Raw genomic sequence first — 24,045 nt, forward strand, 5'->3', positions numbered from 1 at the left:
AGACACTGAAATCACAAAACCTGTACAGTAACCTCTGTACCACTGAGTCATTAATCATTAACGAACCACTCATCTGATAGGCATGTTTAGAGGTTGTGATTTGCAGTACAATTAGTTAACACCCACAGTGAGTCCCAGACAATGCCAAGCGTTCCATTGGCCTCCAGCATGACTCACCCAGGACAGGACCAGCTCTACTCTCTTCTCTGTTGTCTCTGGGGGGCCTGCTGCTGCCTGCCTGTCCCTCCGAGGCATTCTCAAGGTCAACTAATCACAAAGGCACCATGTGAAGAGGTGTGGGCAACATAATTGTGTTATTTCTTCAAATAGCTTGTCTAACATGGCAGATATGACACATGATTAGAACAACCTCCATGGCCTTTTGATTGCTCCGAGCCCCAAGGGCAGGAAATGACTTCTTACAAGCACAGGTTTTGGCTGTCATAACTACTTTAAGGATTTACAGACTTGCACAGGGCAAAAGCGGTGGTTTGCGTGCAAAAGTAGATTGCAGGGTGAGTGTTGGAACACCTTAGTAAGATGGCAGTTAGACTCAGAAGGCTACACTTCCCAATCCCATCTGAATCAGCCATCTGCTACCAGTGACCTGCTACCTTTCAGGACAAAGATAGAGGAGATCTTGGAAGCACACTATGATTATTTCCTGTGGTTTCAATGTTTCCTTAAAGCTTTTAACAGACATGATGACATGGAATGATGACACCCTGAAGACAGCTGTGGCGCGAGATGAGGACCGTTCATTCATTTTACGTCAACTCAGGCAGCTGTGGGCCGCAACTGAAGCATGATGAAACACAGGAAGTATGGCGGGAACATGGGTCTGACCTGGCAGAACAAAGTCTCCTGCGGGCCGATGAACCAAAATGACCCTCCTTGTTTGTCTTATTAGAATTTGCCATTGCACATTACTTTAATGTACAGGTCCCTTGGCAGAACATTTCAAAGTACCACCTATTCTCAGTTTGGACATAGAGAAATATGATTAGGGAATCCAAAAAAAAGTAATTCTACTCTGATAACATTTCAGGGAATGGAAATTCCATTCACATTGATTTGCAGCTGACTTTCCACTCAAAATGAGTCATGCTAAATCAGTGTGTTGTGCACCCTGTGATGAGTGCAGTGGAGCCACCAGCGATGTTCTGCACTGGACACGTACAGTGCATTCAGAAAGTATTCAGACCCCTTGACCTTTTCCACATTTTGTTACATTACAGCCTTATTCTAAAATTGATTAAATACTCAATCTATACATAATACCCCATAACAATAAAGCAAAAATAGTTTTTTATGTTTTATTTGTGCTAATCTATAATTTAAAAAAATGTAATAGCACATGTACATTTTTGCATGTGTATATATGTTTTATTTTATATCACATTTACGTAAGTATTCCGACGCTTTACTCAGTACTCTGTTGAAGCACCTTTAGCAGTGACTACAGCCTGGAGTCTTCTTGGGTATGATACTACAAGCTTGGCACACCTGTATTTACAGAGTTTCTCCCAATCTTCTCTGCAGATCCTCTCAAGCTCTGTCAAGTTGAATGGGGAGTGTTGCTGCACAGCTATTTTCAGGTCTCACCAGAGATGTTCGATCGGGTTCAAATCTTGTCCCGAAGCCACTCCTGCGTTGTCTTGGCTGTGTGCCTAGGGTTGTTGTCCTGTTGGAAGGTGAACCTTCACCAATCCCTGACTAAGGCCCTTCTCCCCCGATTGTTCAGTTTGGCCGGGCGTACAGCTCTAGGAAGAGTCTTTGTGATTCCAAACTTGCTCCATTTAAGAATGATGGAGGGTACGGTGTTCTTGGTGACCTTAATTGCTGCAGAATTTCTTTGGTACCCTTCCCCAGATTTTTGCCTCAACACAATCCTGTCTCGGAACTCTATGGACAATTCCTTCGACCTCATGGCTTTGTTTTTGCTGTGACGTACTCTGTCAACTGTGGGACCTGATATAGACAGTTGAGTGCCTTTCCAAATCATGTCCAATTGAATTTACCACAGGTGGACTCCAATCAAGTTGCATAAACATCTCAAGGATGATCAGTGGAAATAGGATGGACCTGAGCTCAATTTCTGTTTTCTCATTTTGTTTAATTTGGTAAAAAAATTTAAAACCCTGTTTTTGCTTTGTCATTATGGGGTATTGTGTGCAGATTGCTGAGGATATTTTACTTATTTTAATCCATTTTAGATTAAGGCTGTAACGTAACAAAATTTGGAAAAAGTCAATGGGTCTGAATACTTTCCGAAGGCACTGTATAAACACATATAATTACATGCATGTGTTGCATGGACATATGACCTCCCCAACACATGTGCATTCTCACAGGCAGATATACTTTCACCTACACACACACACACACACACACACACACACACACACCTGGTGCTCGTTAGCTCACTCAGAGGTAGAAAACAGGCTATCATGTTGGGTTAGGCAGAACCCTATCCCCTCTTGCTTCTGGGCTAAATCTGTGTGGATTTAAACCATGGGTAAACTCCTAATATGGCTTTAAATCTAAATTAGTCAAAGAGTTTACCATTATGCCAAGCGAGAGCAGAAACAGAATGTACGTGCTCCCACACAGCAGGCACGGAGGAGCGTTTCATTGCAAAACCGTCAATGTAAAGGCTGTAGGCATAGGGCCTACACATGGCTTACCACAGCTTGACGAGCCCATCACTGAATCCTCCCCATGAACACGTGTTTCATTTATATTCAGCTGAGTTTGAACAATGCCTTAACTGTGTTGTACAGATGCACAGAGTACATTATTCACTTCATCACGAGAGTGTAAGTCAGACCACAGAGTTGGATTACCCTGTGTAGTGGCATTTCTGACTCAAAGACAATACTGTCAAGAGTCATAATCTGGACCTGTCTAATTTGGTCACAGTTTTCAGGCCATTCCATAAACCTCACAACAAGCCCATAGCACTTCATGACACTGCCAACTTGCCTCTTTTCCACAGCACTGGCTACAGTTGCAAGATTTTACTTGACCAATCTGTTAAATAACAAAGATAAATATTAGAGCTGTAAGCATGTGATGATTACTGAGAGAAAAATGAGAACCCAGTTGCGTATCTTGTCGTGATGTGCCTGTCCAGACAGGTATCTTTGTATAATCTGTGTTTCCTCTGTTGCCCACAGCAACACGTGCCGTTTCGGTAGCTTTTCATGGTTGTGAATGACCACAATTTAAAAGGAATCAGGTGTGAACAGACGCTATTGTATATAAGAAATGTGCATGAACTCCTGTGCTGGGATTTGGTATAATTTCCTGTTTGGGGTCCAGTGAGAGTGAAATTCAGCCCTGGGGCAAGCTGTCATTGTGTCAAAGAGAGGCAGAGAGAGAAATGCAAATCAGTGCCTTCTCTCTCTCCTGGATGGCTGCAGGGCTTACAAATGAGTCGTGCCACTTCACCAAGGAAAAGAAAACAATTTCTAATGGTGGGCACAATTATTTAACACTCACAGTGTGTCCTCTCATAGAGGCATACATCTGCTTGATAAATTGAAATTACATTTAATATGCTCCAGTCTTAAATCGGATATTCTCACAAGGCATGTTGTTCTTGTCAACCACAATTTAGGTGGTTGACAGGTATAATTACAGATAGACTTATCTCACAAATAAATGATTCTCCTTGCCCACACTTGCTGTTCAGAATACGTTGTCTCAAGTTCTGTGGATGAGTGATATGGTTCTTGCCTGGCTACCCATCCACACTGCTCTAGCCCACTGTTTATTCTCAATGATGTACAGAGAAATAAGTAGAGCAGTAAATCTCAATTCAGGACGAGTCGTCAGGTAAATATGCTTTAGGCTCAGTTGTCTTCCTGACACCAGCTACCTGTGACGTGAACCAGTGGTCAGTGGCTCGCACTATAATCCACTAGACTCCAATGGACAGCCTCTGATTTCAACACAACTTTTATTTAAATCTTCTTCAGGATCGGTGGGTCCCCCACGGGACGGTTGAGCTAACGTAGGCTAATGCGATTAGCATGAGGTTGTAAGTAACAAGAACATTTCCCAGGGCATAGACATATCTGATATTAGCAGAAAGCTTAAATTCTTGTTAATCTAACTGCACTGTCCAATTTACAGTAGCTATTACAGTGAAACAGTACTATGCTATTGTTTGAGGAGAGTGCACAGTTATGAACTTGAAAAGTTATTAATAAACCAATTAGGCACTCAAACTGGACAGTTTTATCTCAATCTCTTCATTCAAAGACTCAATTATGGACACTTTACTGACAGTTGTGGCTGTTTTGCGTGATATATTGTTGTTTCTACCTTCTTGCCCTTTGTGCTGTTGTCTGTGCCCAATAATGTTTGTACCATGTTTTGTGCTGCTACCATGTTGTTTTGCTACCATGTTGTTGTCATGTTGTGTTGCTACCATGCTGTGTTGTCATGTGTTGCTGCCTTGCTATGTTGTTGTCTTAGGTCTCTCTTTACATAGTGTTGTGTTGCCTCTCATGTCGTGATGTGTGTTTTGTCCCATATTTATATGTTATTTATATATTTTTTAAATCCCAGTCCCCGCAGGAGGTCATTTGCCTTTTGGTAGGCCGTCATTGTAAATAAGAATTTGTTCTTAACTTACTTGCCTAATTAAATAAAGGTTAAATAAAAATGTTTTTATCAAAAAGGCACATTTGGGCAGTCTCGATACAACATTTTGAACAGAAATGCAACAGTTCATTAGATCAGTCTAAAAATGTGCATATACACTGCTGCCATCTAGTGGCCAAAATATAAATTGCGCCTGGGCTGGAATAGTACATTATGGCTTTTCTCTTGCGTTTCAAAGATGATAGCACAAAAAAAAATACAAAAAAGATAGTTTTTCTCTTTATATTTTCTTTGACCAGATCTAATGTGTTATATTATCCTACATTAATTTCACATTTCCACAAACGTCAAAGTGTTTCTTTTCAAATGGTGTAAAGAATATGCATATCCTTGATTCAATCCCTGAGCTACAGGCAGTCATTTTAGGTGAAAATTGAAAAAAGAGGTTGTTCAAGGGAGAATTTGAATACAACCTTTGTTTAGGGTAGCCTAGTGGTTAGAGTGTTGGACTAGTAACTGGAAGGTTGCAAGTTCAAACCACTGAGCTGACAAGGTACAAATCTGTTGTTCTGCTCCTGAACAGGCAGTTAACCCACTGTTCCTAGGCTGTCATTGAAAATAAGAATTTGTTCTTAACTGACTTGCCTAGTTAAATAGAGGTTATTTTTTTTTTAATACAGCTTTTGAGGATAAAGATCTAAATTGTGGATTTGATTTATTTGGGAGAGTCGAAATAGCCTCTATGGTGGTCTATGAGTAAAAAGAGGATAAGGCTGGTGTGGTACTGGCCGGCCCACTCATGTTCTCTTAGTCACACACAGACATCCCGCATGTGAAGGGCTTTGAAGGCCCTGACTCCAACCCATGCTTGAGTGATGTCAGCCGGGCTGTGGAAGTCCTTTCCTGTCAGACAGCTTGGCAGGATGTGTAAAGAAAGTCTGAAAGACAACCCTGAGATTAGGCTGCTTTTGTCACGGCTCCATGGCAGACTTTAGAGGCCTTGGCCTCTTTCCCATCACAAAGATTTCCTTTCTCACTCTGCATCCCTCTCTCTTCACCAGTACAGTAAACATCTGGGGGAAACCACGGCCTCTTTATTTTTTTGTGTGGTTTTTATTTCCCCAGTTTTAAACGGTGGTTTTGTTGTTCTGAATATCAATTTGAAAAGACGCAGTTATGCAAACAGAGGGAATTATTCTCAGCCAGATATTCACAGGTGTGTCCTTCACGCCGACTTCATTCATCTGACAGTTCCTTTCAGTGAGCACCAGTAAAGACCTCTGGACACTTTTCCATCATCACAATACAGTTGGTAGTTGCACAAGTGCCCAAGAATCTGGTACAAGGGTTCACACGCTCTTTTTTTCAGCACTATTGATTCTTAAACATTACAATTAAAGCATGTCCACCATTAGTATTAATATATAGTGTATCACTAATATATAGTATCAATATATTAGTGATTTGGATATAAAGCCCCCATTCACAATTATCCAAAATGTATATTTTATTGTCAATCAACAAAAGTCTTATTTTGAAGGCTGAACTAGTGAGGCTACATACTGTCACTGAGTGTTCCAGAATGAGAGCATTCTCATTGATGCCTGCTCCTCACCCTGTCGTCCTCATTGAGAGGCTGTGAACTCAACACCGATGTCTGTCAACAGCACAGGTGTGTGTCATCTGCTTCAATCACTCCGCTGAGAGCTTCTCAACCCTGAGTCCACACGCAAGACTTGTTCATCTATCATCTAGAACAAAAACACTGACAGACAGCTAAATTAGTTGCTCTGACTGCCCCTATCTTTTTAACAGCAAATTGCATTTTAAATAGCACATATACTTGTGTTTAATGATCCCTATTCCCATGTGTCAATTTTGTGTACTTAAGAGTTATTTGTTTCTAATCTCCTAAAATGTGTTATATACCCTCATGTCTGCTCCGGCTATCTGTGGCCTGTCCCTCTAGGCTGTCTGTGGCCTGTCCCTCTTGGCTGTCTGTGGCCTGTCCCTCTAGTCTAGGCTGTCTGTGGCCTGTCCCTCTTAGCTGTCTGTGACCTGTCCCTTTTGTCTAAGCTGTCTGTGGCCTGTCCCTCTTGGCTGTCTGTGACCTGTCCCTCTAGGCTGTCTGTGGCCTGTCCCTCTTGGCTGTCTGTGGCCTGTCCTTCTTGGCTGTCTGTGGCATGTCCCTCTTGGCTGTCTATGGCCTGTCCCTCTTGGCTGTCTATGGCCTGTACCTCTTGGCTGTCTGTGGCCTGTCCCTCTTGGCTGTCTGTGGCCTGTCCCTCTTGGCTGTCTGTGGCCTGTCCCTCTTGGCTGTCTATGGCCTGTCCCTCTTGGCTGTCTATGGCCTGTCCCTCTTGGCTGTCTATGGCCTGTACCTCTTGGCTGTCTGTGGCCTGTCCCTCTTGGCTGTCTGTGGCCTGTCCCTCTTGGCTGTCTATGGCCTGTCCCTCTTGGCTGTCTATGGCCTGTCCCTCTTGGCTGTCTATGGCCTGTCCCTCTTGGCTGTCTATGGCCTGTACCTCTTGGCTGTCTGTGGCCTGTCCCTCTTGGCTGTCTGTGGCCTGTCCCTCTTGGCTGTCTGTGGCCTGTCCCTCTAGACTATTTGTTGATGACTGATTTTATGATGTTCTCTATTATTTTTATATAATAAAAGTCAATTGACATGCATGAATTGTACACATAAACAGCACTATTCATTGCACAGCTTCATATAAAACACAAATTGCAAAGATTAACTACCATTTTAATGACGTTGATAAAATGATTAAAATGTTTCCATGTGACAAAATCATATTGAACCTAAAAGACAATAGACTGTACAAGATTGTCTATAGAAAGTTTACCAATAATGTTTTGAATATCTGAATGGCACATATAAATATTTTACACTTGATACATATTTGCTACATAGCTTACACTGTAACTATAAGACAAAATGTCATCCACTGATGAGGTGCTATTTTATTTTTTGCATAATGCCCAATTGTAAAGAAAAAAATGATCATTCTTGTTTATGAAATTAAATTAAAGTAGGCATTGATATATAGTACCAGTCAAAAGTTTTAACACACCTACTCATTCAAGGGTTATTTATTTGCACTATTTTCTACATTGGAATCATGTAGTAACCAATTTTTTTTTCAACAAATCTAAATATATTTGAGTTTGAGTTTGAGTTTGAGTTTAAGTTTATTTTTACAGGGACAGTGCACATTAATCAACGTTTCAGTAAAAGTGCCGGTTTTAGCCAGCCGGCTAATTTTCAACCGCAGTCCCTGGGCAGGTTATTAAAAACAATTACAATATAGACAATAGCAGCATAGAACAAGCAAGACATAGCAACATAGGACAAGCAAGACATAGCATACAGACAGAGCAACATAGGACAAGCAAGACGTAGCATACAGACAGAACAAAAAGCAGCAATACAAAATTCATAAAAGCAACAAAGTGTTTCCACACCTCACAAGCTACAGACAACAGACAACATGGAAAGCGGCAACACACAGCTAGGGACCATGTTCACAAATCTGATTGACCTTTAGCCATGTCTTCAAGCATTTTGTGAAAGTGTGATATGTGGTGCAGTTATGTGTGTCTGATGGCAGTGTATTCCAGACATGGGAAGCTCTCACAGAGAATGCAGATTTACTAAAGGTGCTTTTCCTTAGGGGAACTATACAGTCACCTCTCATGGCAGACCTTGTGGATCTGCTGCCATATGTCTGGGTTTTCTGTTTAACAAAAATATTGAGTGGAGGGGGAGCCAGGCCATTAAGGATCTTGAATACAAGACATGCGTCGGTGTATTGCACAAGATTTTCCCAACTCAAGAGCTCATGCTTTCTAAGGATGTGACAATGATGATGGCTATTGGGCTTCCTATCAAGCACTTTGAGAGCCTGTTTGTAGACAGACTGAATAGGTTTTAATGTTGTACAGCAAGCTTGGGCCCAACTAGTCAAGCAGTATGTTAAGTGGGGGAGTATCATAGTTTCGAAGTACAGTTTTGCTACCTCTGTAGTCAAACAATTTCGTATAAATCGGAAATTAGCTAGGTTGAATTTGGTTATTTGAATTACCTTTTTCACATGCTTTTTAAAAGAGAGGTTGGAATCAAGTATGATGCCAAGGTACTTAAAATCGGATACCACCTGGAGCTTCTCCCCTGACACATAGACATCTGGCTCAGTAGCATCTGTTGCCCTCTTTGTGAAGAACATGCAAACAGTTTTTTTCACATTGAGATGCAAACACGAGTCACTGAGCCACTTTGTAACCTGGACCATTACAGTAGTGAGTTCTTGTGCAGCTTGTTGTTTGCTCTTTGCATGCACATATATCACTGTATCATCTGCATACATTTGAACTTCAGACCCAGTACAGACAGAAGGCAGATCATTAATGTACAGGCTGAACAGGAGGGGCCCCAGTATTGACCCTTGGGGCACGCTCTGAAGCCAAACTGTATGGAGTGTAATGTGAAGGGGCTGTTGTTGAGGTGGGCAATCAGTTGTTCTGCTACACACTTTTCAACAACCTTTGACACCACAGGTAGTATACTAATGGGCCTGTAGTTACTCACATCAGCAGGGTCGCCTGATTTAAAGATGGCCGTTATTATGGCCGACTTCCATACCCTTGGAAACACACCGAGACCAATAGATGTGTTGGTGACCTTAGTAATGGGGCCAATGAGTGACTCTTTGTAGTTTTTAAGAAAGGTAGAGTCCATCCCAAACACATCTTTGGCTTTAGAGTTCTTTAGTGAGCTAATCACCTTGTTCACCTTTGACTCAGAAACCTCCCTTATGATGAAGACAGGTTGAGTGTCATTCACTAGCACTGAGCCCGAGAAACCAGTGGAGGGTTTTATATTTGAAGTTCTACAAAGAAGCAACCCTTTGCCTTGATGACAGCTTTTTGCACACTCTTGGCATTCTCTCGGCCAGCTTCACGAGGTAGTCACCTGGAATGCATTTCAATTAACAGGTGTGCCTTGTTAAAAGTACATTTTTACTTTTGAGCCAATCAGTTGTGTTGTGGCAAGTATTGTTGGTATACAGAAGATAGCCCTATTTGGTAAAAGACCAAGTCCATATTACAGCAAGAACAGCTCAAATAAGCAAAGAGAAATGACAGTCCATCATTACTTTAAGACATGAAGGTCAGTCAATATGGAGCATTTCAAGAACATTTAAAATTTCTTTAAGTGCAGTCGCAAAAACCATCAAACGCTATGATGAAACTGGCTCTCATGGAGGACCACCACAGGAAAAGAAGACCCAGAGTTATCTCTGCTGCAGAGATACCCTATACAAAATAGAACCTGGTTGTTTTCCCCACACTAAAACAGTTAGTCTTTTATAAACATGAAAAATAAATAAATTCATTACTTAAAAATCATACAATGGGCTTTTCTGGATTTTTGTTTTAGATTCCGTCTCTCACAGTTGAAGTGTAACTATGATAAAAAAAATGACAGACCTCTACATGCTTTGTAAGTAGGAAAACCTTTTTTTTAATGCATGAGCCCAAAAATCTATAGTTGATGAGAGTACTGAGATAGAGTGAAGGAGGCGTGTGTTGTTGCAGACACGCGCTTGTCAAAAATAAAATAAGAGCCGGCATAAAACCTCCTTCATTAGCAGAAATTGTTCAAGTAACAGACACATCTCAACATCAACTGTTCAGAGGAGACTGTGTGAATCAGGCCTTCATGGTCAAATTGCTGCAAAGAAACCACTGCTAAAGGACACCAATACGAAGAAGAGACTTGCTTGGGCCAAGAAATATGAGCAAAGGGGCCTCCCGAGTGGCGCAGTGATCTAAGGCACTGCATCGCAGTGCTAGCTGTGCCACTAGAGATTCTTGGTTCGAGTCCAGGTTCTTTTGGGCAACTAATGGGGAGACTCATGGGGAGGCACACAATTGGCCCAGCGTCGTCCAGGTTAGGGAAGGGTTTGGCCGGCAGGTATGTCCTGGTCCCATCGCGCACTAGCGACTCCTGTGGCGGTCCGGGCACAGTGCACTCTAACACGGTCGCCAGGTGTACGGTGTTTTCTCAGACACATTAGTGCGGCTGGCTTCCGGGTTAAGTGGGCATTGTGTCAAGAAGCAGTGTGGCTTGGTTGGGTTGTGTTTCGGAGGACGCACGCCTCTCGACCTTCGCCTCACCTGAGTCCGTATGGGAGTTACAGCGATGCGACAAGACTAAATACCAATTAGATACCACAAAATTGGGTAGAAAAAAGGGGTAAATGGACATTAGATGAGTGGAAATATGTCCTTTGGTCTGATGAGTCCAGATATGAGATTTTTGGTTCTAACAGCCGTGTCTTTGTGAGACGCAGAGTAGGTGAACGGATGATCTCTGCATGTGTGGTTCCCACCATGAAGCATGGAGGAGGTGGTGTGATGGTGCTTTTCTGGTGACACTGTTGGTGATTCATTTAGAATTCAAGGCACACTTAACCAGCATGTCTACCACAGCAGCATTCTGCAGCGATACACCATCCCATCTGGTTTGTGCTTAGTGGGACTATCATTTGTTTTTCAACAGGACAATGACCCAACACACCTCCAGGCTGTGTAAGGGCTATTTCACTAAGAAGGAGAGTGATGGAGTGCTGCATCAGATGACCTGGTTTCCACAATCACCCGACCTCAACCCAATTGAGATGGTTTGGGATGAGTTGTACTGCAGAGTGAAGGAAAAGCAGCCAACACGTTCTCAGCATATGTGGGAACTCCTTCAAGAGTGTTGGAAAAGCATTCCAGGGGAAGCTGGTTGAGAGACTGCCAAGAGTGTGCAAAGCTGTCATCAAGGCAAAGGGTGGCTACTTTTAAGAATCTAAAATCTAAAATATATTTTGACTTGTTTTAACACTCTTTTGGTTACTAGATGATTCCATATGTGTTATTTACAGTTTTGATGTCTTCACTATTATTCTAAAATGTAGAAAATAGTAAACATGAAGGAAAACCCTTGAATGAGTAGGTGTGTCCAAACTTTTGAATTTTGATATACTGTGTGCGTGTATATATATATATATATATATATAAAAAGTATTTGCCCCCTTTCTGATTTTCTCTATTTTTGTATATTTTCAATAGTGAATCAGATTTCAAAACCTAATAGGGAACCTGAGTTTATAAATACCAAAAAAATGGACACTTATTTGATCTATTTAACAAAGTATTGCAACACTCAATTTTAGATTTTTTTATTGAACTACGTAAGTCAGTTAAAAGAACAATTTCTTATTTACAATGACGGCCTAGTGGGGAACAGTGGGCTAACTGCCTTGTGCAGGGGCAGAATGACAGATTTTTACCTTGTCAGCACGGGGATTCGATCCAGAAACCTTTCAGTTACTGGCCCAATGCTCTAACCAGCAGGTTACCTTCCGAACCAAATTCAAAGGGGTGAAAAATGAATTGCCCCCTTACACTTAATAACTGGTTGTGCGACCTTTAGCTGCAATGACTGCCACCAAATGCTTCCTGTAGTTGTTGATCAGTCTCTCACGTCGCTGTGGAGGAATTTTGGCCAACTCTAGCATGCAGAACTGCTTTAACTCAGCAACATTGACGGTTTTTCAAGCATGAACTGCTCGTTTCAAGTCCTGCGACAACATCTCATTTGGGATTTGTCTGGACTTTGACTAGGCTATTCAAAAACTTCAAATTTCTTGCATTTAAACCATTTTCATGTACACTTGATTGTGGTTGGTTTTCGCCGGATATAATGAAACCCATCTCTTCCAAAAAGTTTATTCAAATTTGCCAAAAAGACCCTGGATGATCATCAAGACTCTTGGAAGAATGTTCTATGGACAGATGAGTCAAAGTATAATTTTGTGAACGACATGGGTCCCATTACGCCTGGCAAAAACCAAACACTGCATTCCACAGTAAGAACCTTATACCAACAGCCAAGCATGGTGGTAGCGTGATAGTTTGGGATGCTTTGCTGCCACAGGGCCTGGATTGACGGTAAGGCAAGTACCTTAATATAAGGAACTGTCAATTCTGCTCTGTATCAGAGAATTCTGCAGGTGAATGTAAGGCCATTCGTCTGTGAGCTGAAGCATAGCTGGGTCATGCAGCAAGACAATAATCCAAAACACACAATCAAGTCTACATGAAAATGGCAAAAAAAGTTTTGAAATGGCCTAGTCAAAGTCCAGACCTAATCCCAATTGAGATGTTGTGGCAGGACTTGAAACGAGTAGTTCATACTTAAAACTCCACAAATATCACTGAGTTAAAGCAGTTCTGTATGGAAGAGTGGGCCAAAATTCCTCCACAGAGACGTGAGAGACTGATCAACTACTACAGGAAGCGTTTGGTTGGAGTCATTGCAGCTAAAGGTGGCACAACCAGTGTAAGGGGGCAATTACTTTTTCACACAGGGGGCATTGGGTGTGGCATAACTTTGTTTATGAAATAAATGAAATAACTAAATCTTTGTTGTGTTATTTGTTCACTCAGGTTTCCTTTATCTAATATGAGGTTTTGGTTGAAGATCTGATAACATTCAGTATCAAAAATATGCAAAAGTCGAGAAAATTAGAATGGGGGGGGGGACTTTTTCACAGAACTGTGTATATGCATTCGGAAGGTATTCAAACCCCTTGACTTTTTCCACATTTTGTTATAATACAGCCTTATTCTAAAATGGATTAAATACATTTTCTTCCTCATCAATCTACACACAATAAACCATAACGACAAAGCAAAAACAGCTTTTTAGAAATTTTAGCAAATGTATTAAACACAAAACACAGAAATACCTTATTTACATAGGTGTTCAGATCCTTTGATATGAGACTCTAAATTGAGCTCAGGTGCATCCGTTTTCCATTGACCATCCTTGAGATGTTTCTACAACTTGATTGGAGTCCACCTGTGGTAAATTCAATTGATTGGACATGATTTGGAAAGGCACACACCTGTCTATATAAGGTCCCACAGTTGACAGTGCATGTCAGAGCAAAAACCAAGCCATGAGGTTGAAAGGAATTGTCCGTAGAGCTCCGAGACAGGATTGTGTCAAGGTACAGATCTGGGGAAGGGGACCAAAAAATGTCTGCATCATTAAAGATCCCCAACAACACAGTGGCCTCCATCATTCTTAAATGGAAGAAGTTTGGAACCACCAAGATTATTCCTAGAGATGGCCGCCCGGCCAAACTGAGCAAACGGGGGAGAAGGGCCTTGGTCAGGGAGGTGACCATGAACCTGATGGTCACTCTGACAGTGCTCCAGAGTTCCTCTGTGGAGATGGGATAACCTTCCAGAGGGACAACCATCTCTGCAGCATTCCACCAATCAGTCCTTTATGGTAGTGGCCAGACAGAAACCACTCCTCAGTAAAAGGCACATGACAGCCAGCTTGGAGTTTGCCAAAAGGCACCTAAAGGACTCTCAGACCATGAGAAACAAGATTCTCTTGTCTGATGAAACCAAGATTGAACTCTTTAGCCTGAATCCTAAGTGTCACGTTTGGAGGAAACCTGGCACCATCCCTACTGTGAAGCACGGTGGTGGCAGCACCATGCTGTGGGGATGTTTTTCAGCAGCAGGGACTGGAAGACTAGTCAGGATCGAGGGAAAGATGAACGGAGCAAAGTACAGAGAGATACTTGATGAAAACCTCAGCGCTCAGGACCTCAGACTGGGGCGAAGGTTCAGCGTCCAACAGGGCAAGAAACCGAAGCACACAGCCAGCCAGAGCCCAGACTTGAACCCGTTTGAACATCTCTGGAGAGACCTGAAAATAGCTGTGCAGCAGAAACTCCCCAAATACAGGTGTGCCAAGCTTGTAGCGTCACACCCAAGAACACTCAAGGCTGTAATCGCTGCCAAAGGTGCTTCAACAAAGTACTGAGTAAAGGGTCTGAATGCTTATGTAAATGTGATATAAAAAATAAATAAAAGTATACATGTGCAAAAATGTCTAAACCTGTTTTTGCTTTTTCATTATGGGGTATTGTGCGTAGATTGAGGGGGAAAACGAAAAAGTCAAGGGGTCTGAATAATTTCAGAATGCACTGTGTATAAATATATATATATTTTTAGTCTAGACAATTACTTAGGATTTCAATTTGTAGGTCAATTCAACAGGGTATATTCCATGATTCTAGATTCCCCCAAAAGGCTGAAAGTAATAGATGAACTTTAACACTACTTTGATCAACATACTTGGAATAAGTGCATGAATTCTGAATCTGGCAGTCCATTAGCTTTGACACAACAAATACTGGGGTAAAACACAGAACAACTGAACAATCAGTTTGAGGACACTTTTCACAGACAATGCAGCAATCATACTGTATTTTGGTTTTTGGGAAGCTTTCCGTTTCTCTTCTCAAAGCTTAAAAAGGGTTCCATTACATGAGCATATTCCACAGTTTCCTATAGTGGTTAGAGTTATACCCTATACACACCCAAAGAACAAGAGACAAAAAGAAAGATGGCCACCTGAGAATTCAAAAGTTGAACAAGTCCTTTTGTGATTGGGTGCCCCTGCGGTTTGGATCAGCCCAACAGTACCACTGACCATGAAGCCCACATGTCAGTGACCTGTAAAACCCAAGTAATAACGTGAAGAACACAGAATTATTGTATGCGTTGCTGTAATCCTGAATATTTCAGTATCTAGGTTCTTTTTTAGGATAGTGACAATATGATCGGCCTTAGGAATTATAACGTTCTTTACACGATTTCATACCATTTCCTATTACCCATAAATAATTTCCCATTCACGTACACATACAACAGACAAAAGACTGTAATGCTTGCAGGTCCTTTTCCTTGAACAAAACCGTTTTGAGAAACAAAATACATGCAATCTTTGTTGACTCAATCCCGCTGTGTCTCTGTTGGTTTGACCTGCTTCTGACCTTCTCAGGATGTGAAGGCACATTTGGATTCTGATTCAATCCAACAGAAATCCATAAAATCTGTGAACATTTTACATTGCATCGTATTCCTTTTGGTGCTTGCTGAGGCTGTGCATCTGACAAAAATGTGGAGCTAATATACATAATCCTCTTGGACCCTTCCACAGACACTGCACATGAAGGCCAGAGAGGTGTTGCAGGAAATGAATACTACAGAGTAAAGATTCTCAAATGAGACAGAGCTAACTCTATACATTCACTCATTTCAGTCACTGTGAGTTTGTGCAGATTGAACCAGACTAGAGAAACAAATGTTGCCATCTCTCTGCAGAGTGGGGTTCTGTGTGAAATATTGCTTCATTTGGACTCACATTAGTTCATGTGGGATTCCTGAAGGCATTTCCATGTCCCTTATTCTGTACCTCATGGAGGGTGCTATCTATCCTGACTGTGTCCATGTTCCCCAGGGCCTTGGTTCAGTATAGTATTTAGCAGTAAGAGGGTTTGTGTGCAGACCCCAGCTCAGACTGTTTGGCTGGGTCTTTAGGAGGAAAGCAGGACTGGGCATGTGGAGGGGAGGTGGTGGGAGCTGACCCAACACTGCAGACATGAGGGCCTGTCGGGACAGTGGCAGCTAACATTGGTAGTGGATATGCTGGTGTTGGTGCACTTTTCCATCCATGTGTGAGTGTGTGTGTGTGTGGATGTCTGTGTAGATCTTTGGGTAGACTTTAGGGACCGCCAGACTGCTGCCTCCCTGGGCCAGGAGGAGCTGCTGCTGCTGGGTCATGTAGTAGCTCAGGCAGTCTTTGTCCCCGCTGGGGGGGCAGGCTGGTACCCGTGGGGGCGGGCGCTGTAAGGCGGTCAGGGCCTGGGCAGTGACCACACCTCCAGAGGAGCAGTGGCGTTTGGATTGACAGAACCACAGCAGGACAGTACCCAGGATGAACACCAACCCTGCTGGGAGGCCGATGATCACAGGCCAGGGCAGGCTGGGAGAGGTAGCCGTGGGGATGGGAGTGTGGTGAGGCTTTGGGTCTGGAGGGGAGAGAAGAGGAAATATGCGGAGTTATGAGCAGCTTGGTCAAAAGTCACTATTAAAACCTGATGGTGAATACATACAGTAGTAAGTATAACCATTATTAAAACAACTTCAGTTTAACAGTTTTGGATGATGGGTGCATCACATGTTGTTTAGTTGTAAATGTGACAGGATGTTACATGGTTGTAAAAGGGTGTTATGGGTAAACAGGGTATAACAGGGTGTTTTATGGTTTTAACAGGGAGTTATGGTTAAACAGGGTGTTATAATATGGTGGTAACAGGGTGTTATGGTTAAACAGGTGTTATAATATGGTGGTAACAGGGTGTTATGGTTAAACAGGGTGTTATAATATGGTGGTAACAGGGTGTTATGGTTAAACAGGGTGTAATAATATGGTGGTAACAGGGTGTTATGGTTAAACAGGGTGTTATAATATGGTGGTAACAGGGTGTTATGGTTAAACAGGGTGTAATAATATGGTGGCAACAGGGTGTTATGGTTAAACAGGGTGTTATAATATGGTGGTAACAGTGTGTTATAATATGGTGGCAACAGGGTGTTATGGTTAAACAGGGTGTTATAATATGGTGGTAACAGTGTGTTATAATATGGTTGTAACAGGGAGTTATGGTTAAACATGGTGTTATAATATGGTGGTAACAGGGTGTTGTGGGTAAACAGGGTATCATAATATGGTGGTAACAGGGTGTTACAGGTAAACAGGGTGTACCAGGGTGTTATATGGTGGTAACGGGGTGTTACAGGTAAACAGGGTGTTATAATATGGTGGTAACAGGGTGTTACAGGTAAACAGGGTGTACCAGGGTGTTATATGGTGGTAACGGGGTGTTACGGTTAAACAGGGTGTTATAATATGGTTGTAACAGGGTGTTATAATATGGTTGTAACAGGGAGTTATGGTTAAACATGGTGTTATAATATGGTGGTAACAGGGTGTTATGGTTAAACATGGTGTTATAATATGGTTGTAACAGGGAGTTATGGTTAAACAGGGTGTTATAATATGGTGGCAACAGGGTGTTATGGTTAAACAGGGTGTCATAATATGGTGGTAACAGGGTGTTATGGTTAAACAGTGTGTTATAATATGGTGGTAACAGGGTGTTATGGTTAAACAGTGTGTTATAATATGGTGATAACATGGTATTATGGTTAAACAGGGTGTTGTAATATGGTGGTAACATGGTATTATGGTTAAACAGGGTGTAATAATATGGTGGTAACAGGGAGTTATGGTTAAACATGGTATTATAATATGGTGGTAACAGGGAATTATGGTTAAACAGGGTGTTATAATATTGTGGTAACAGGGAGTTATGGTTAAACATGGTGTTATAATATGGTGGTAACAGGGTGTTATGGTTAAACATGGTGTTATAATATGGTTGTAACAGGGAGTTATGGTTAAACAGGGTGTTATAATATGGTGGTAACATGGTTGTATGGTTAAACATGGTGTTATAATATGGTGGTAACAGGGTGTTATGGTTAAACAGGGTGTTATATGGTTGTAACAGGGAGTTATGGTTAAACATGGTGTTATAATATGGTGGTAACAGGGTGTTATGGTTAAACAGGGTGTTATAATATGGTGGTAACAGGGTGTTATAATATGTTTGTAACAGGGTGTTATGGGTAAACAGGGTGTTATATGGTTGTAACAGGGAGTTATGGTTAAACATGGTGTTATAATATGGTGGTAACAGGGTGTTATGGTTAAACAGGGTGTTATAATATGGTGGTAACAGGGTGTTATGGTTAAACATGGTGTTATAGTATGGTGGTAACAGGGTGTTATGGTTAAACAGTGTGTTATAATATGGTGGTAACAGGGTGTTATGGTTAAACAGTGTGTTATAATATGGTGGTAACAGGGTGTTATGGTTAAACAGTGTGTTATAATATGGTGGTAACATGGTATTATGGTTAAACAGGGTGTTGTAATATGGTGGTAACATGGTGTTATGGTTAAACAGGGTGTTACAATATGGTGGTAATAGGGAGTTATGGTTAAACAGGGTGTTATAATATGGTTGTAACAGGGAGTTATGGTTAAACAGGGTGTTATAATATGGTGGTAACAGGGAGTTATGGTTAAACAGGGTGTTATAATATGGTGGTAACATGGTTGTATGGTTAAACATGGTGTTATAATATGGTGGTAACATGGTGTTATGGTTAAACAGGGTGTTATAATATGGTGGTAACAGGGTGTTATAGTATGGTGGTAACATGGTGTTATGGTTAAACATGGTGTTATAATATGGTGGTAACAGGGTGTTATAGTATGGTGGTAACATGGTGTTATGGTTAAACATGGTGTTATAATATGGTGGTGACAGGATGTTACAGGTAAACAGGGTGTAACAGGGTGTTATGGTTAAACAGGGTGTTATAATATGGTGGTAACATGGAGTTATGGTTAAACATGGTGTTATTATATGGTGGTAACATGGTGTTATGGTTAAACAGGTTGCTATAATATGGTGGTAACATGGTTGTATGGTTAAACACGGTGTTCCACTCACCTGGCAGGACAGTGAGGTAAGCACTGCGGAAGCTGTAACCCATGGTGTTGGCACCCAGACAGATGTACATCCCAGCGTCCTCCTCCTTGGCCCGGGTGATGAGCAGCTTGTTGAGGTAGGAGCCGTCTGGCCTGGACCACACCTCTCCAGTGGGCAGCACCACGAAGCCATGGTCGCCCACCTCGATGGTGGAGTTGTACTTGTTCTCGTCCCCCGGCTCCACCCTCTTCAGCCACTGAATCACCGGCTTGACATCACTGCGGACCTTACACTGGAATGAGGTGGTACCGCCGTAGTCCACCGTGGTGTTCACCGGATGGGTGCCGGTCAGGATAGGCTTGGAATTTGTCCGCTCTATAATGGGAAAAATATGTATAGAGCGTATTCATACAATTCAAATGAACAGAAAAGTTATTGCCATGTTCAGCGCTTTCCTCTCGTTCTCTGTGCTGCGGCTAGAATAGGCTGAGGTTGAGGGAGAAAATGCCACATTTGACACAAGCAAGCACAACTTTTATTCACTTCCTCCTCTCCGCTTCTGGGTTTGGTAGAAACATGTGTTTTTGTAGTCAGCACACAGCTGGGATATAATGCTAAGCAGATGATCAAGGGGAGAGAGAGAGGGAGGCTGAGGCTCACCATACCACATCAGCCCAGGATTAACCCAGCCTCACAACACTCAATCAACCATTACCAACCTAAACCCAAACCCAAACCCCATCCTCAAAACTCAACTATAAACCAATCTGACCAGTAAACAATAGTTAATGCCCAACCTCCAAACTCAACCCCCTGTATTAATACTCTAGCCTAGTGGTAGCCTAGTGGTTAGAGCGTTGGGCCAGTAACCGAAAGGTTGCTGGATCGAATCCCCAAGCTGACAAGGCAGTTAACCCACTGTTCCCTGGGCGCTGAAGATGTGGATGTCGTTTAAAGCAGCCCCCTGCAACTCTCTGATTCAGAGGGGTTGGGTTAAATGCGGAAGACACATTTCAGTTGAAGGCATTCAGTTGTACAACTGACTAGGTATCCCCCTTACCCTCAATGCTAATCAAACTTCAACAATGACCCAAGCTTATAAATCAACCAAAAAACAATACATCTGTATTGTAAGTAAGTGACCAAACTTACGGATGACTTCCACTTTGTATGTGGCGTTGATCTCTCCAGCCCGGTTGGAGACGTGGCAGGTGTACTTCCCGCTGTTCTCAGGGGTCAGATTCTTCAGACTCAGGGTCCACTTCTTCTTACGGCCCTCACCCACCTCCTCAGGGGTCAGTGGCTTGTTGTCCTTCAGCCACACGATGTCCGGACGAGGGTTCCCGCTGGCCGTGCACTTCAGCCGTACTGAGCTGCCCACCGGCCGGGCGATCACGCGCTTCCTCATCTTGGCTGGCTGCGTGAAGCGTGGTCGGACTGCGATCAAAGAAAGGGTTGTTTACGAAATAGCGTTGTTGAGAAAAAGGATAAACTTCACAGGAACAGTTTATAATGGTATGCACAATGCACACCAGACAGCTATTAAATATCGCAACGAATCACACTGGAGGACTTTGAAAATAATTAAGGTTGAGTATGTTTGTTTGACAACATTATTTTTCTAACACTGAACAAATAAATATGAAGGGTATGTTGTGGGGCTTCCATTTGGGGTCAAACAGTATTTCTGGTGTGGCGGCACTAACATAACCCACCAAGGGGCACGTTGACAAAACCAACACTTTCCCCTTTAAAGTTTCACTCAGCAGTTCAACGCTGGTTGTATCTGAACTGTGTCGAGGCAGAGTCAACAGGAGAAAATACAATAGTGGACTCCAGTTTGATACGACTGGTCAAAGGGGCAGCCAACAGGGAGAGAGGGGAGAGGATGGAATGTTTCCCCAAACACACTTCATTCAAATAGCCTGCTCTCTGGCCTGTCAGAGGTAATTACCCAAGCAAACAGCACCCTGCTGGTGAGGGTGGTGGTGGGGGGGTGGGGGTTGTGTGTGCCAGGGAAGCACACACAGGGCAGAGTGGTGCCAGGTGTGGCCAGACACACTAGAACTACACCCCCTCTCCAGAGACTGGGCCACTACATACCCATCACTAAGACAATGCCCTGTTTTCTTTTTTTTTTCTTTTACCCCTTTTTCTCCCCAATTTCGTGGTATCCAATTGTTGTAGTAGCTACATCTTGTCTCATCGCTACAACTCCCGTACGGGCTCGGGAGAGACGAAGGCTGAAAGTCATGCGTCCTCCGATACACAACCCAAACAAGCCACACTGCTTCTTAACACAGTGCGCATCCAACCCGGAAGCCAGCCGCACCAATGCGCCGGAGGAAACACCGTGCACCTGGCCACCTTGGCTAGCGCACACTGCGCCCAGCCCGCCACAGGAGTCGCTGGTGCGCGATGAGACAAGGACACCCCTACCGACCAAGCCCTCCCTAACCCGGCGACGCTAGGCCAATTGTGCGTCGCCCCACGGACCTCCCGGTCGCGGCCGGTTACGACAGAGCCTGGGCGCGAACGCAGGGACTCTGATGGCACAGCTGGCGCTGCAGTACAGCGCCCTTAACCACTGCGCCACCCGGGAGGCCCCCAATGCCCTGTTTTCTAAATGATCTAGGGTCAGATAAAACCAGAGATAAACGTCAGAGAGAGAGAGAGACAGTGCTCAGTGTCTTACCCAGTTTCCCTGAGAGGTCAGTGGGGTATTCTGGGCCTCCCGCTGTTCCTGCTCCGTCCCTCCCAGTGCTGGCATCCTCTACAGATAGAGAGAGAGAGACACAGACAAACAGATAGAGTTAGCATAGCATCAGTGTCAGTGGGAAATAACATCCTCCCAGTGATAAAACAGTTCTATAACTCACAGCTCTAGCAGTGATCCAATATGCTCTAATGTGTCTGTGAATGTAGTAGTGGGATTAGGCCAGAACCAGAATCCAGCCTGAAGTATCATGGGATGATGAAGACCCCAGATCATCTCTGTGACTGGTTCTGCTCAAGGCTTTGTTCTGCCACCCCCCTCCTCACTCCAGGAGACACAGAGTGATGGACTAACGATGAGTCAATGCTAAACAGATCGGCCATACTGAACGTCATGAAACCACTTCAAGATGTGGACATATTCTGAGGAGCCGTTCATCAGAGAGATGACATTACATCAGGTAGGACTGGGTAAACCAATGCCAACTTGTCAAAACTGATAAGTGACTGATCTATTCTCAGTGGCTATATGTGCTAATATTGGCCTGGCTGGCCTGCGCTGAAGAAAAATCTGCTTGTGAAAAGAGCGAGCCAAGAACAGTCTTGGACCACCTGCGGGTGCCACATGTATTGATTTGGAGCCAACGTCTTTGAATTTAGCCATTTGGACTGAGAATATATGTTAAATGCAAATAGAAGAAAATGAAGACAGCATCCTGTTGGCTCTATACGTGCAGTGCTGGATGGTTGTATCTGACGAACTGGTAACCTGAGTTGCTGTATGGTATTCTGCTTACACCACGCTCTCCTCTGCTCCTCCCTACAACTCCAACACATGACCGGCATGTTCAGAGCTGCCAGTTCTTTGAAGCCGGCGGCAGGACAGTTTGATCTCAAAGAATACATGGTTAAGCACTCTTACAGTACTGGGCCTCCAAAATAGAGGAGAGGAGGGGAGAAGGGGAGAGGAAGAGGTGAAAATGTGTGGAGAATAGAAGAGAGGAGGGGAGTGGAGAAAGAGAGGAAAATAGAGGAAGAGAAGGGAGAAAGAGGAGAGAGGAAGGGGAGAAGAGAGGAGAGGAAAAGTAGAGAGGAAGAGGAGGAGAGGAAGGGGAGGAGAAGAAAGGAGAGAAAGAGGACGAGGAGAGAGGAAGAAGAGAGGAAGAGAAGATAGGTTATGAGAGGAAGAGGAAAGAGGATAGGAAGAGAGAGGAAGAGAAGAGAAGATAGGAAATGAGAGGAAGAGGAAAGAAAAAAAGGGTGAGATGAAGAGGAGAAGAGAGGAGAGGAAGAGGAGAGGAAGAGGAGAGAGGTAGAGGAGAGAGGAAGAGGAGAAGAGAGGGGATACATTTTTAAGCTAAATTTAACTAGGCAAGTCAGAGGAGAGGAGAGGAAGAGAAGAAGAGAGCACCATTGATGGACACCGGACAGCTTCATTATCAATCCACCCACCCAGCCATGCTCCTTACATACTAGGCCCCTACAGTGGGCCCCTACAGTGGGGCCCTACAATGGGCCCCTACAGTGGGCCCCTACACTCCCTCCCGCTCTCCATCCACAGTACCCTTTCATCAAATCAAAATGCAAATACAATGTATAGGTACAGTGGGGCAAAAAAAGTATTTAGTCAGCCACCAATTGTGCAAGTTCTCCCACTTAAAAAGATGAGAGAGGCCTGTAATTTTCATCATAGGTACACTTCAACTATGACTATGAGAAAAGAATCCAGAAAATCAGATTGTAGGATTTTTTATTAATCATTAATAATAATTAACCATTAATTATGGTGGAAAATAAGTATTTGGTCACCTACAAACAAGCAAGATTTTTGGCTCTCACAGACCTGTAACTTCTTCTTTAAGAGGCTCCTCTGTCCTCCACTCGTTACCTGTATTAATGGTACCTGTTTGAACTTGTTATCAGTATAAAATACACCTGTCCACAACCTCAAACAGTCACACTCCAAACTCCACGATGGCCAAGACCAAAGAGCTGTCAAAGGACACCAGAAACAAAATTGTAGACCTGCACCACGCTGGGAAGACTGAATCTGCAATAGGTAAGCAGCTTGGTTTGAAGAAATCAACTGTGGGAGCAATTATTAGGAGATGGAAGACATACAAGACCACTGATAATCTTCCTCGATCTGGGGCTCCACGCAAGATCTCACGGCGTGGGGTCAAAATGATCACAAGAACGGTGAGCAAAAATCACAGAACCACACAGG

General features: G+C 43.1%; 1 protein-coding gene across 1 annotated transcript in view; it reads right to left on the bottom strand.

Moving 5' to 3' along the window:
• Window positions 1–7,346: 7,346 nt before the first annotated feature.
• The window catches only part of LOC115129138 (fibroblast growth factor receptor-like 1), a 166,990-nt gene continuing 150,291 nt past the window's right edge, over window positions 7,347–24,045 (bottom strand). The window contains exons 4-7 of the mRNA XM_065018488.1: window positions 21,799–21,876; window positions 20,256–20,540; window positions 19,125–19,478; window positions 7,347–16,568 (exon numbers count right to left, since the gene is read on the bottom strand). Of these exons, the coding sequence (XP_064874560.1) occupies window positions 16,165–16,568; window positions 19,125–19,478; window positions 20,256–20,540; window positions 21,799–21,876 (1,121 nt within the window). The 3' untranslated portion in view covers window positions 7,347–16,164. The remainder of the gene's footprint in view (window positions 16,569–19,124; window positions 19,479–20,255; window positions 20,541–21,798; window positions 21,877–24,045) is intronic.

The sequence above is a fragment of the Oncorhynchus nerka genome, linkage group LG5 (genome assembly GCF_034236695.1).
Source record: "Oncorhynchus nerka isolate Pitt River linkage group LG5, Oner_Uvic_2.0, whole genome shotgun sequence".
Lineage (NCBI taxonomy): Eukaryota > Metazoa > Chordata > Actinopteri > Salmoniformes > Salmonidae > Oncorhynchus > Oncorhynchus nerka.